At 41.8% G+C, this 15,722-nt stretch overlaps 1 protein-coding gene across 1 annotated transcript in view; it reads right to left on the reverse strand.

Moving 5' to 3' along the window:
• Window positions 1-15,722, reverse strand: part of CPQ (carboxypeptidase Q) — a 168,330-nt gene that overhangs the window by 133,098 nt on the left and 19,510 nt on the right. Inside the window, exon 3 of the mRNA XM_064442350.1 lies at window positions 5,430-5,887. Within this exon, the coding sequence (XP_064298420.1) occupies window positions 5,430-5,856 (427 nt within the window). The 5' untranslated portion in view covers window positions 5,857-5,887. The remainder of the gene's footprint in view (window positions 1-5,429; window positions 5,888-15,722) is intronic.

Here is a 15,722-nt window from a genome sequence, read left to right on the forward strand (position 1 = left end):
AAGGTGGCAGTGCCACTCAGCTGTGCGTGCATTCCCCACGCATGCAGAAAATCATGTTAAAATCCTGCCTCTGTTAGTGTGAGGCCAGAGGTTCAGCCCAGGCTTACCGTCCTTGAGGTAACTACCCTCAACTCAGTGAGACTGAAAAGGGCCAAGACCTGAAAATTCAATTTTTTGTTGTTGCCAATCTGTACAGTTCACTTGGACATTCATTAAAGCAGTGACTGGAACCCACGTCCTTCCCAGACAGCATGTCCACCTCAAAGCCACACAGCTACTCCTACTCTAAATCTTTGAAATGCCACTGAGCTAACTTTTGGCCCAGATGCTGGGCCACTGAACACCACCACGTTTGAGGTCCTTCATAGACGTAATCTTTTACATTCCAAGAAAAACAGCAGCATAATTTTCATACCACAGCAGTGCTGCTCTAAGTAATAATAAACAATCCAGGCACCCAGTACTGAGGCTGATGGTCTCAGGATGTGAATCAATAGCTCCTGATGCATAGAAAAAGAGGGATCCAGTGAAGACAGAAGGAGGGCTTTGTGGTGCAGTGTACTCTCATGCCTATGACTCTCTCCAGCCCCTGTTCTCAGCACTGAACCCCTCATCAAAGGGGGTACCCAAGGCCTGCCAGAAGGATCTCCTTCTCCCCCAGTAGGTCAGTGTTCATCCAAGATGCTTGCAACTCAGGGATAATTCCTCTGGTACACATTAAAATCAACTTTTCTGTTGGCTTTCTGTCAATCTAGATGAATTCCCTAATCCAGTTCACCACTGTGTAACAAAAAAGGAAGGTCAACACTGAGGAAGAAATACATCAGCCAGGACTGGGGCCAGACCACTTCTTTCAGCAGCATCCCTGGCTTAAAAAGACCGTGAGCCTACAGCAACAGCACACGCCTTCAACAGCTTTGAGACACATATTATCCCCATTTTATAAATAACAGCCTGGAACTATTTTCATGTTATTTAAGTAGCAAAACTCCCACCACCTTCTATAAGAGCAAGACTGGACCAAATGTTGTTGATAGTTACAAAAACCCATGACTCAAACACAAAAACTAGGAAAAAGTCTGCCAATACATCATATTTATATTATTTCAGTTTCGCTGCAACAAACAGTACATAGAAACCAGAGACTGTTCCTTTTTTGAGGAGACATTTCGGGCAAGCTGCATTCTGGGGTTAGTTCTGCTTGTCAGTATTTCTTCAAAATGAAAGGGCAGAGTCACCCATGAGGAAAAAAAAATGCATTTTAAAACACATGCAAAAAATACGAATTCTTTGATACTTTATGGTCAAACATCTGCTAAACTACTACTTTCCTTCAATTATAGGATTCTCAAAGCAACAATTATATCTATTTTCCTCAGAATTTGGGGGATATAATCAGTACTAACAGAAATCAACACAGTCTCTCTATATATATCTCATGTTTTGCCAATGTTGAAACACTGGAAATGAGACAAGGGCATTGACTAAATATGGTAAACCTCCAGTCTGTCAACCCCCCGAGCACTTTCTAACATTCAATCCTGTTTGTTACCTAGAAATCCATTTCTTTGAGGTGGTGACCATTTTTAATCTCTGCTGACTTCTGGAAATCCAGGTCACCCTGTGTTTCACGTTTCTCCTTTCCTTGTTGCTAAGTCAGGCATGAAAGTTGCTCCCTCCTTGTAAGGAGATCAAAGGAAGTGAAAACTTTGAAAATCTAACCATTTCTGTGCTGCCCCTTTTTGCTGTGTAAATCAGACTGAATCTGGAAACTTGACATCCTGGCCTGTTGCCCAGTCCTGAAGATGAAAATAGGGAAGTGTGGATTTTATCCCCAAGATCATAAGGTACCGAAAAGCCTCCTGCACATCATGAGAATTGCTCTAACCTCAAGTGAGCCAACCAGCTCTATGCCAAACTCATATCTGAGCCAAACTGGGCAAATCCCAACAAATCCAATAAACGGGCAAAGCTCTGTCCACGTCCCATAAGATTTGCAACCCCATAGGCATGGGTTAGATAGAAGACCTGCAGGAAGAGACACTCCTTGTACCCTGTAGTCAATGCTGGCTCGGGCTCCACGGCCAAAATACTGCTACTATTTAGGGCTTCCTGTTCCTGCCCCAAAGGATCACAGATTTTCTTCCACACGCTTGCATGGCATATACTGAAACGGAAAGTGAGCAGCCTCAGTGTGTGCTCTGGCCATTGGGTCACTCTTAGGAAACACTGGTTTGAATTTCCATGGACAGAAGGGAAAATAAACCCTGAACTTCTGACATCCAAAGCCAGGTTTCTAACCACTTTTAGGCTATTGCCATGTTAATAAAGAGCTCTTCAGAGCACTAGCTCAGGGAGCTGAGCTCCAGGAGGAGCTCTGAGGGCACCAGGGGCCCCAAGTCCAGCATGAAGCACTAAGTACATCTGAAGAGAAGCAAGGTTTTAAGTTTCTGCCAATGCTTCCTTTTTTCTTAGCTCATTGGGTTTCAAGCCTGGGGACACATAATGGGACGGGAGGAATACAGGACATAACTGAGAGGATGAGAGAGCAAGAAATGGTCTCCTGTACCTCCTGCTGGGACGGAGGAGTCATCCCCTCTTGTCTTAACCCCATCCCCAGACCTTAAAAGACAAAAAGTACAGCCAGTGTTGTCCTCTGTCTCTAAGTAGGCATCAGCAGTGTCAAAGAAGGGATCTGCTGGGGCCCTACAGAGACAGTGGTTTGTAAACTAAGGGGTCCAAAATATGTCTTGATAGGAACACGGATTTAAAGCACACAATAACTATCAAACTAATATCAAACACATTCAGGGATCACCTGCACAGTCCACTTTAGAGGCAGAACCCAGGCGCCAATGGCCAGATCATGGAGCTCACATTTGAAAGCCAGTCCTTGGCCTTTAACGCATCTCTCTGGCAAAGCTTGGCATGGCAGCGGTAGATCCATTTTGATCCTGTGCAGCAACGGCAGCGCAATGCCAGGAGAACCAGCATCAAGCATGTCATATCGAGTTGCATTATTTTGATTACAGGATGACTCACACTCCCACAGCTTCTTGGCTAAAACAAGACAATTCAGAACTGCTGATATTCCCTCACTGAGGGAAATTCTTCAGATATTTCCGATGTGATTTAGGGCAGCGCCTATCCCTTTTTCTCAGGAATAGGGCACAGGGACAATTGCTGTTTAGAGCAGAGGGAATGGATCTGGGAATGAATTCCTCAGAAGCAATGAGGAGGTGGTTTTAGTAGTCTAACCACCAATTTCCTATTCTGTGCTTGGGATGAGTGTGAGTTTTAGGACAGGTGCTTTTCTGAGCAGCACACCTTTAATTTTTCTTGCCTGGAGAGGCTGGTGACAAGAGGCTCTCACCAGGCATTTCCATCAGCCAGGCAGCCAGTCCAGAGATTGGAAGAATGAGAGCCAAGAGCTCACCAGGGACCAGCTACCCTACATAACCTCCTCCAGCATGAAAACCTGTCACAGCTTGCACAGAGCGAGATGAGATCAACAGAATTCACAACAGCCATGAACAGTAGGATAGATTTTAAGTCAGAAGCTAAGTGATTTAATCAAAATTATTCCACGAAGTGTGAGAAACTGCCTGCTCTTCTGTGAGAGATCTCATTGCCATGCAGCCTTCTAGCACCAACACATACACCTCTTCAGAAACACAGTGAATCTCAGAGGAAAGTAAAAAGGCGAGGAAGAATAATGTGGGGTTTTTAACATTACTTAGTATAAACCAGTGCTGGATAATACAATCTTATCTTCCAAGACATCACCAGCCACAGGTACTAGCCCAACCGTTCAGTGTCAGTATAACAAGATCTTTAAAGATGAAAAAGAAGGACACAATTAGCCTCTGTGAGCATTTTTAAACATGCAGATTCAGTACCTCTCTAAATGAAAAAAGGCAAACCTAGGAGTAAGACCAGCCAAGCGCAAATAACTACACAGCTAAGAAAGGGAAGTGAAAAACAGACTTCTCAGGATGTGAAGATGTTTGCCAAGATTAAATTGCAGGTTCTCTTTGCAGGTTCAGTAATGCTTGCTCAACACCAAAAACACCATTTTAATTTTACCTTCCTTTTTAGGAGCCTTGGGATAGGACTGGAAAGGATGTAAAATAAGTTGTAGGCTTCACCTTTGCTGTAAATATTCTATCAAAGCACTACGGCTTAGACATATAATGGGATAGACAGATACTATTAATGGTTTTAGTTTTGCGTTTTAGGCATGTGTTTACCACAATGTGACAGAAGTACCTCAGACAAAATTTACAGTAGAGCTTCCCAAACCAAGTAAGATTTATTCCAAACATATCTAAAATTACCCAGTTTTACTTTGATGTATTTTGAAGGGCTATATATTTTTTCCTAAACAAAACAGCTTTTATACATTATTTGTTTCATTTCAAACAGAAAGCTGACTATCACAAAAATTTACAATTCTTAAAAAATTTATGAATATGGTGTTACATTTTATTTCATGGACTAAATTTATTTTCTCATAAAGTAATAAGAATGCTTTTGAAGCAGTCTAGGAATAAGTCTATTGTTATTGATGGAAAGTAGGTACAGAAGAAGGTTGTCATCCAGCCTTTAAATAGCAATCCTGAGAAAACCCCAAATCAACATATACAAAACCAGAAACTTATAAATCACTTTGCAAGTAAGCTAATATTTTGGAGCTCAAAACATCTGAATTTTTCTGAGCCCAGCTAACAATCATTCTTCTTCCTGAAGTAATGTATCACACATGGTCCACTCAAAAGCAACACACAGTTCAGTAACAGGTAAGTGACAAAGACTTTTCCACAGTGAGCATGAGACAGCGAGTGGGGAGAAGAGGGAGGAGGTGGGGGGAAGGAAAGGACAAACAGATACCAATTGCCATGTTTAGTGAGGGGCTGGCACTTTCCAAGCTCAGCACGAACTCTCCTCCTCTTCCTGCTGGCTTGTTTTTCGCCGGAGTGAAGTACTGAGCTTGGCAGGACAGAGCATTGCAAGAAGAGTAGAAATCACGTGTCAACTCAACACCCCATGCAGCAATTCTCTGGCCAAAATGAAAAAGAAGGGCTGGAAAACCCCAGATCACAAGAACAAATTGCCCATCAACCTCAGTGGAAGAGCAGAATCTTTGCAAATGAGGTTCAGCAGCGTTAAACAAATGGGTATAGATTTAATGGAGGGTTCAGGAATCAACTTTTAATTTTAAAAGCTGGTTCAACAAAACTGAGTTAAAACAAACTGCATCATTCACAACCATGCCACACAAAGAAGTCCCAGAAAAATAGCATCTTGTCCTGCAGAACTATTATAGCAGGAAGAAAACTTCAGTTTGTCCACTGAGAGAAGTTGTTAGAGGTATAATACAGTTTGGTGTTAAAAAGGAAGTGATACTTAATTCCAAAACTAAGAGTTACCTTCTGGAGGAGTTGCAACACTGCTCCCAAGTCCCAAAATAGCAATACTGTGATTCCTTGGTTCCAACATCACTGCAAACTCTTCTCCTCTTTCCCAGTGTGGTACTTTCACAGGCTCCAGATGCACATTTTCCAGCCCATCTTCCTGCAGGGCACTGAACATATACTTGATTGCTGCATCTAGATTTTTTGAACCGCTGAGTCTAGGTCCTATGGTATCGGCAAAAACTGCTAATCTTTCATAGGACCTGTTCTGAGCTTTTCCATGAACAGCAAGATCAATAATAGCTTTAGCAATATCAGTATAGCCAGCTATCTCGGTTTTAATGTCTTCAAATGTTTTGGGGTAACTGCCGTCTCTTCTCAAAGATTTCCCAGCATACTGTGGTAATAAATGAATAAAAAATATTAAGAACACATACTTCATTTTTTTCTCTTTTTTATTTTCCACAGATGGCCTGTTGAAGAGACAAAAAGAAGAAAAAAAATATTTAAAAAATCATACAGCTATCAGCAATACTTTTTATTTAGATTGGCAGACAGACCATGAAAAGAAATCAGATTTCTCATGAAAATGCTTTGATCAGTACTGGCAGGAAAGTAAACTCAACTGGAAGACAAAATTATTGAAAGCAAATGAAAAAAATACTTAGACCACTGGACACAATCTTTGTTGTGGTCTTCAGAAACATCCTTGGAATGCTGCATCTCTTTAAATAATCACATCCTTCACTAAATCAAAACCCAGGGCTGCTCCCATCCAGGAGGAGCTTTGCGTCTCCTTTCTGTTAGGAGCAGGATTTGCCATAAGTGCCAAATCAAATGTCTACACACAAAACATCTGGACAAAAAAAATTCTAATACCATTCACGAATAAAAGTGCTTCTTATTCTCAGCCTTCATAATCACACTTTCTACTGCGCTAGAAAGATGTCCAAGCAATTTAGATCCAATGCCTCCAGGAAAAAAGGATGAATTTCTTTGTTGCATAAATCCATGACTACCAGACAAACACAATTTCTTATTAACTGATATATCTCTTAAGGACTGATTTCAGCAGCACTGTAGAGAGGTGTAGCGTGGGATTCCAATCCTGCGTTGAATACCAAGAGTTATCTTTATTAACACTTTGTCCATCTTACCATTAAAAGCTCCCATTTTAGAAATCTTCAATCTCATAAAAACAACAGTTTGTCTCTACTATTAACTGAACTGACAGAAAAACCTCTGGAATCAGTTGGAGTAGTTGCAAAGCTCTTTTATACTACAAGAAGTATGATTATCCAAACCCAAAATATAAAGGTTTTTTACTGATATACACAAAAGGAAATGTAATTGTTTCATTTTCCTTTGAATTTAAATCAGGATGCTATTTGAATGATAAAAATTAGCAGTAAGAAATAAGTCCTTTAAATCAGCTCTATAGCTGCACCTATTATGAGACTTAAAATAATAGTGATTAGTTACAGCCAAGTGAAGTGACAAATACTATTAGCCCAAAAAGATTTTAATTCAGCACTTTTGTAATTTTCATGGATTTTCATGAAAATACCAATATTTTTCAAAAAGAATGTAATTTGCCTTAAAGAATAGTAACACTAAAGGCAAATGTTAGCCTCTATTCTACAAAAGATGCTTTTCTTAGAAACATTTGTTCTACGAATAGCAAAGGACTAATTAGTTGGCTAATAGGGGTAAAATATGGGTAAACCAGACCTGCATGGCAGAAGTATTACTAAAAGTATTTGCTGTTAAGATTTCCACATTATCCTTCTTCCTTTTTTGTATTTATTTAGTATTTCTGAGAGTTACATTCTTCATTTCACAATCACTGACCTGAGGAACATGACAACATAACCACCTTGTATTTTCAGTTCACGATGTTATACACATACAGAGAGCCAGGACAAAGGTAGGGGACAGGGTATGAGTGTGTGTGTATGTATATGCACATGTATTTGGATATATCACATCCACATATGATATTCACATGCAAAATACAAAAAATCCTCCTTTATTTTCAGACAACTGCACACTACAGGAGCTTTAATTAAGCATTAATTCTCACTCATTTTATGGATATGAAAATTTCACAACAACCAAATAGCTTCGTAAATCATAACACCAGAAGGAACCAGAGTATCTACCTCGTGTGACCACCACAGAACACTGATTGCAGGATATTCCTGAATTAAATCCCAGCACTAGAAGCCACACAGCAAACCAGCAGTTGAGCCAATTCCTGAGAGAGTAAAGGTGAGGTTACACCAGTTTGGTGCCTCTGGGAGCACGTGCCACAGTTGTATTTGAAGCTTCTGCAAGTTCCATTCTGAACGATCTAAGCTACGAAACCACCTTTCCACGTATGTTTGTCACAATGAACCACAAATACGTGAATTCATTTTCTCAAGATGTTCATTCTGGACCATTTTCCAGTGTTTGCTAAAAATAAATAAATAGAAATAAGCCTTTGAAATAATGAGATTATAGTAACAGACAATCAATTCTGACATCATGTGTAACACATATCTTGTCCCATTTCCTCTCCTGTCCTCTATTAGTTTCAGTGTATTTATATTTCCACCTAGAAAGCTTTGTCTCAGTGTAGTTTGCAGGGACTACTCATTTGACTTGTCCTTGTTCAAGAAACATATTGAGATAAACAAGAATCTGGGAAATTCAGATGTAAGTTTGGTAGTTAGTACAGTTGCCACTTTAATTCTGAGTTTTTCTCAGGTTTTTATTCACCTTATTCTTCCAAATAAGCTTCACCTTAGCACTGGCAGAGCATGCTAGGAGGAGCTGAATTGCTACCCTCAGTAAAGAGACTAGCTGGTACTAAAACTTTGAATGCTTATCCTTCCTATATGTTACTATATGAAAGCACTTGTAACTTCAAACCATAGCTTCTGGAAAGTCATGAAAGTGCAGATCACAGAATCACAGAATGGTTTAGGTTGGAATGGGTCTCTGGAGGTCATCTTGTCCAACCCCTCTGCTCAAGCAGGGCCACCTAGAGCAGGCTGCCTAGAACCATGCAGAGACTGCTTTTGAGTATCTACAGGGAGGGAGACTCCACAACCTTTCTGGACAACCTGTTCCAGCTCAGTCACCATCATTGTAAAAAAGTGTTTCTTGATGTTCAGATGGAACCTCCTGTGTTTCAATTTGTGTCCACTGCCTCTGGTCCAGTCACTGGGCACCACTGAAAAGAATCCAGCTCCATCCTCTTTGCATTCTCCCTTCAGGTATTTATATATTTTGACAAGAGTCCCCCTGAGCCCACTGTTCAGCTAGTTTTCCATTCACCTCACTGTCTGCTCATCCAGCTCGTACTTTATCAGCTTCCCTAAGAAGATCTCATGGGAGACAGTGTGAAAAGCCTTACTAATGTCAAGGTAGTCAATATCTATCACTCTCCCTTCATCTACTAAGCCAGACAATTCATCACAGAAGGTTATCAGGTTGGTCAAGTATGACTTTCCTTCGGTAAATCCATGCTGACTACTCCCAGTCACCTTCTTGTCCTTCACCTGCCTGGAAATTATTTCCAAGATTCGTTGTTCCCTATCTTCATGATTGAGATGAGGCTGACTAGCCTGCAGTTCCCTGGGTTTTCCTTCTTGCCCTTTCTGAAGATAGGACTGTTTTTGCACTCTTGCAGTGCTCAGGTACTTCTGCTGACTGCCACGATCTTCCAAAGTTGACTGCGAATGGCCTGAGAAAGAACATCAGCCAGCCCCCTCAGCACTTGTGGATGCATTCCAGCAGGGCCCACGGATCTATGGATGTTCAGTTGTCTTAAGTATTCCCTGACCTGACCCTCTTCACCAAGGGTAACTCTTACTTGCTCCAGAGTTTCCCCCCGGTCTCAAAGACCTGGGATTTCTGAAGGCTGCCTGTACTAATAAAACTGAGGTGAAGAAGGTATTCAGTTCCACAGCCTTTTCCATGTCATGTATCACAAGGTTCCCTGCCCCATTCAGCAGTAGGCCCACCTTTTCCCTAGTCTTACTTTTGCTGCTTATGCCCTTAGACAAGGCCTTCTTGTTGCCCTTCACACTCCTTGTCAGATTCAGCTCCTGGTGGGCTCTGGCATTCCTAAACCAACCCCTGCACACTCAGAAAGCATCTCTATACTCCTCCCAGGTCACCTGTCCCTGCTTTCACATTCTGTACACTTCCTTTTCATGCCTGAGTTTTGCCAGAAGCAACTTGTTTACCCATGCAGGCCTCCTGGCATCTTTGTTTGGATGTTGAAATGGACTATTCTTGACCTTGGAGGAGATGACCCTTGAATGTTAAAGAGCTTTCTTGGGATCATCTTCTCTCTTCCATGGTCTTACCCCACAGGACTCTCATCAAGCAGAATTTTGAAGAGGTCAAAGTCTTCTCTCCTGAAGTCCAGCACCGTGATCTTGACTTTTGCCCTGCTCCCTGCTGTCAGGATCCTGAACTTCACGATCTTATGGTCACTGCAGCCAAGGCTGCCTTTGACCTTCATACTACAACCAGCCCTTCCTTGGTTATAAGTATGAGGTCCAGCAGAACACCTCTCCCTGCTGGGTCCTCTAGTACTTCTGTCAGAAAGTTATCACTGATGCTTTCCAGGAACCTCCTGGATTGCTTATACCCTGCTGTGCTGATTTTCTAGCAGATATTGGTGTGGTTAAATTCCCTTATGAATGTAAGGCTACTTCCAGCTGTCTACACAAGGCCTCATCTACTTCTTTTCCTGATCAGGTGGCCTACAGCAGACACCCTCTACAATGTCACCCATATTAGTCTGCTCTTTAATCCTTATCCATAAACTCTCAGTTGGCTCATCATCCATTCCCAGGCAGAACTCCAGGCACCGCAGCTGCACTCTCACATAACAGACAACTTCACCCCCTTTTCTTCGTAGCTCATCCCTCCTGAAGAGCATGTATCTATCCATTGCAGCATTCCAGTCATGTGAGCTATCCCACCACATCTCCATGATCCCAACAAGATCACAGCCCTGCAACTGCACACAGATCTCTAACTCCTCGTATTTATTCCCCATGTTGCATACATTAGTGTACAAGCACTTAGAAGTGTAGCTTCATCAATGGAAACAGAAGAGGCAATCCACAACATTTTTGTGAGAGCTGTCTGATCAGCTCCCAAGAAGCGGGGGTGACCTACCAGGCATGCATTCATAAGATGCCATCTGAAACGCCAGCTGTGCAATGCAGAATTAAGACACAGAAAGAATGAAATGATTAAACCACATTTCTAGGATCCATAAACCACCAGAAGAAGAAAAAACAAACCCCCAAAACCCCCAAAAAAACAACAAACCCCCCCAAAAAACACACACTCAAAATTTTTGGAGTCACCAAGCCTAGCTCATATGATAACCAGTACAAGCTGATGTCCTTTCATAGGTCCTTATGGGTCTTTTCACAAACAGCAAGTTAAACAGCAGCTTTAGTACTATAAGACTTGTAAGCTATTCTCCTTAACTATTCAAACATACCCTAAACTTGAGACCAAGGCAGTAACAAATTCTTCACAGTGAAGTGTCATTTCCCAAAAGAACAACAAAGATAATCTGTGATTTCATCTATGAATGACAAATCTATCACAGAGATTTCCTCTCTCTCTGCGAGACAGACAGGGCAAAGGTCTTAACCAGGAGCAGAAGACTCTAGGGTTATCTCAGGACACTGAGAGAGAACTCTAAATAGCCTTTTATAGTCTGAGTTACTGTTTATTTGTGGTTATACTACACAGAGAGCATTGGTGTATTTTTATTGCTAAGCTCTGTACTTTCCCCATGTTCCTTCCCTTTGGACCAGTTAATTACATGCTCATAGACATCCTCCGCTAGAGACATCAGTAATTTTCTCAGGATGACCATGTTAGTTCCCTGATTTCTGCCAAGCTCATCATCCACAAAGAAGCAAGCAAGATAATATGATTTCTGCTGTAAGACAAATTCTTGCTGAGTGGAGTAAGACAACTTTGAAGAGTTAGTTTCAAAAACTTAAGGTTTGGGGTTTTCTTTGTTTAAGGGTTTGCAAAATCTACCAGACAAAGCTGATACATTTAGTTGTTAAACAGCAAACACAGGGGGATTGTTTAATTAGCACTGGCAACCTCAAAGAGCCCCCAGCTACCAACTTCATGCCTTTTTTTCAATGGAGAAATTAAACCACAGTTATCACATTTCCCTTAACTAAGCTCTTCCTGGCCTCATTCAAAACCAGCAGCATCCTCATTCCAAAGGCTGCCCCAGAGGAGCTGCATTTAGGAGCCACACTTTCTCCAGAAATTTCCCACTGAACACTGAGAACAGACATGTTTCCATAGCTTTTGTGGCGGTGACGTACTCCCACCACGCACAGCGTTTCACTCTCTGCCACTGTGTTGTAAGAGGAGTGTAACTAAGTTCAAACCCTGGGCAAGGACACAAGAATGGGAACGTAATTTATTGTGCTTTCCTTGAGTAGTCCAGCATAATCTGGCCAAAAACTAGCAGCAGCATTCAGAAATAATTCCCTGCTAGGTAAAGTAATGTCATACTCACTTCAACTGCAATACAGGAATCACTCCACTGCTAACTCAGGGAAAGAATAGCACATCTGTTGTCCCAGTCCCCGCAACATTACGTTTATCACCCCAGTGAATCGTCTGGGAAAAGAGACTACTAATTTTTGCACATCTCACTAGTTAGATTTAGCAAATGAACATCGCAGTACTAGCCGAATAAAAAACCAAAGGCAGTCACGATTGCTCAATGCATTTAATTATTCGCTGAATTTCGTCAGTAGAAGTTTAGAGCAAAATGAGATAGGAAGAAAACACACTTTCAGGAAGTAGAGTCCTTTCTCCCAGCCCTATTAATGCATCTCTTTCCATGGCTCTTTAGTATAAAAGAACCATTTTCTAAACTAGAGATAAGAATCTGGGATTCTCCCTGCCCTTCCAGGAGGCAAGAATGCTCATCAGAGGGTTACAGTCCCTCTATTTTATTTCACTGACCCTATAAATCTTGCATGCAATGAAAGGACACAGAATGGTCCTTTCCAGCCTTGCCTGCAGCCTCATGTTTAGGATATTCTCCTAAAAAGTGAAGCTCTCAAGACCATGTAAAAATGTACAGCTCCCACGTTTTACTTCTTCAAAGAAACTTCTAATCACTGGCATATAAAGCAAAAAGTGGCCGCTGCCACTGCTCCTCTTCTCATTTTGAGCAGAACTGAAAGCCCTTTGCATACTAGACACTGCATGTTTATGCCAGATGAATTTGGTCTCTTCAGAAACTGCAGCAAGGCTCAGGGCTTAATCATCTCCAGCTTAAGTGGGTTCCGTAGGCTCTCAGCTTTCCGAAGACTATGCTTAGGAACCATGGAAACTCTGTGGTCCAAAATGACTACAAAGCTAAAAGGCAGTAATGTAAAATGGTTGCAGTTCTTCTGGCTTAAGGTGGAATGGATAGTGGCATGGCAGTACCTGGATCCATATACAGAAGGAAGGATGTGGTCTGAATATAGTCCACAGAAAACACATACTTTTTCCCACAAAATCCTAGCAGAACATTTCAAAGGGGAAGTCTGGAGAAAGGAGGACATATCCTCAGTGGAGGAAGACCAGGTTAGGGAGCACTTAAACAAACTGGACATATGTAAATCCATGGGGACTGATGGGTTGCACACACAAATGCTGTGAGTTGGCTGATGTCATTGTGAGGCCACTCTCAATGTTTGAAAGGTCATGTCACTCCTATCTTCCAGAATTGCAAGAAGTAAGATGTGAGGAACTACAGACCAATCAGCCTCACCTTGATCCCTGGCAAGGTGACAGAAGAAAATCCTCCTGGAAATTATTTCCAAACATATGAAGGACAAGAAGGTGACTCAGAACTGTTAGCATGGATTTACCAAAGGAAAGTCTTACTTGACCAACCTGATAACCTTCTATGATTAAATGCCTGGCTTAGTAGATGAGAAGAGAGCAATAGATATTGTCTACCTTGACATCATTAAGGCTTTTCACACCTTCTCCCATGAGATCATCTTAGCGAAGGTGTTGAAGTATGGGCTGGATGGGCAGACATTGAGGTGGATTGAAAATTGACTGAACAACCAAGCTCAGAGGGTTTTGATTATTCGTAAAACATCTAGTTGGTTGCTAGTAACTAGCAGTGTCCCCTCAAGTCAATACTTGGTCCAGAACTCTTCAACATCTCCATTAACGATCTGGATGCTTGGACAGAGTGCAGCCTCACTTGCAGATGATATGAAGTTAGGACAAGTGGCTGATGTACATGATGGTTGTGCTGCCACTCAGAACGAATGGAGAAACAGGCAGGCAGGAACATTATGAAGTTCAACAGAGGAAATGAAAAGTTCTGCACCTGGGGAGGACTAATCCCCATGCACCAAGACAGGATGGGGTCACCCAGCTGGAAAGCAGCTTGGCAGAGAAAGACTGTGGGGTCCTGACAGACAAACTGAGCATGAGTCAGCAACGCAACCTCATGGCAAAGACCAACGGCCTGATGGGCTGCTCATTAGGAGGAGTGTTGCCAGCAGGTGGAGGGAGGTGATCTTTCCCCTCTGCTCAGCACTGGTGAGGCCACACCTGGAACATTTGTCCATTTCTGGGCTCCCCAGTAAGAGAGACATGGGCATACTGGAGAGAGTCCAACAAAGGGCCATGAAGATGACTAAGGGACTGGAGTATCTATCCTACGAGAGGCTGAGAGAGCTGGGACTGCTCAGCCTGCAGAAGAAAAGACTCAAGAGGGGTTTCATCAATGGGTATAAATACTTGATGGGAAGGAATGAAGACGACAGAGCCAGATTCTTTTCAGTGGCGCCAACCAACAGAACAAGAGGTAATGGGCACAAATTGAAACATATGAAATTCCATCTGAAAACAAAAATGCACTTTTTTACTGTGAGGGTGGCCAGACACTGGAACAGGTTGTCCAGAGAGGTTGTGAAGTGTCCATATGTGGAGATATTCCAAACTTGACTGGGCATGGGCCTGGGCAATCTTCTGCAGCTGATCCTGCTTAAACAGGGGGTTTGGACTAGAAGAGCTCAAAAGATGCCTTCCAACCTAATTCTGTGATTCGGAACATGAAAGGAAGCCCTAAACACAAGCTCAAAGGATTTAAAAACTCTAGGGAGAAAGGTTCTAGGTATGCAGAAGAAAACAATACATTAAAGGCAGTAAATAAGTCTTTTCCAGCTCCAATGAGTAGTATAAGAGCATGAAATGTACAGCACAATGCTACACTGGTAGTGCAGACATTGTCATAAGAAGATGCATTTAATGCTAGCTGAGCAGCTACTTTAAGGATGCGTCCACCTCTTGTCTGATCCACCTGTCCATAGCTAACTACTGTCTTTGATGCTAAAGGGCAAGATCATTGGGATCTTCATCTTTTATGGTGCCCTTATATAAAAGAGGTTTAGCATGCACAATATGTAACCAGGCTAACTGGTGTTACCACCATTAAAAACATTACAATACAAATTACTTAAATGTAACAGATGGAAAAGAATGAGGGGAAAAGGATAAAAAAAAAACTCAGATGAGAACACTGTATACAGCAATCAGATAACTGAAAGAGAAGCAGAGGGAACAGAAATAGGATAAACAAAGCTAGAGCAATGCTTCTTCTCCAGTGTGGCAAAGTTTTCCCAAAATCCCAGTTGAAAATACAGAAAAAAGGATACAGAGAGTTCACAGGAGTCATGGTTATGGGAAATGAGGAAAGAAAACAATAAATTGAGGGTATTAACCACTTAATTGCTAGAGATCTGCTAGATCTGCAGAGTATCTATCAGTTTCCTAACCACGTACCATTCGATTTGTTCCAAGGAATGTAGGAAACCTTGAAATCACACGGTGGTTTTGATAACATTAGAATAGACTGAAAAGCCCCAGGGTAACAAACTCACACACTGCAGAGTGATGTCTGATACATTTAATAGCATCTGAAAGAAGGTTTGTTGTGACAGCTGTGGAGTAGGCTGGCTGGAAGGCTAGGTGGACTTGCAAAATGAGGAGTAGATATCTTCCTAAAAATAAATTCATAGAGTTCTTCCATCACTTAGAAAGATAAGGGGGGCAGGGGGAAAGCTTTATGATCTTGAAGAGTGAAGCAGAAAAGCGGACATTCCTCAAAGACTGCTTTTCCAGAATTGTCAAGATTCTTCATCTGGGAGAACATTTAATCAGTTAGAAAATCTTGGCTTTGAGAAACACTCACAGTCAAAGTTAACATTTAGATTACAAAGTCCTTAAAAT

Source organism: Phalacrocorax carbo, chromosome 2, assembly GCF_963921805.1.
Source record: "Phalacrocorax carbo chromosome 2, bPhaCar2.1, whole genome shotgun sequence".
Lineage (NCBI taxonomy): Eukaryota > Metazoa > Chordata > Aves > Suliformes > Phalacrocoracidae > Phalacrocorax > Phalacrocorax carbo.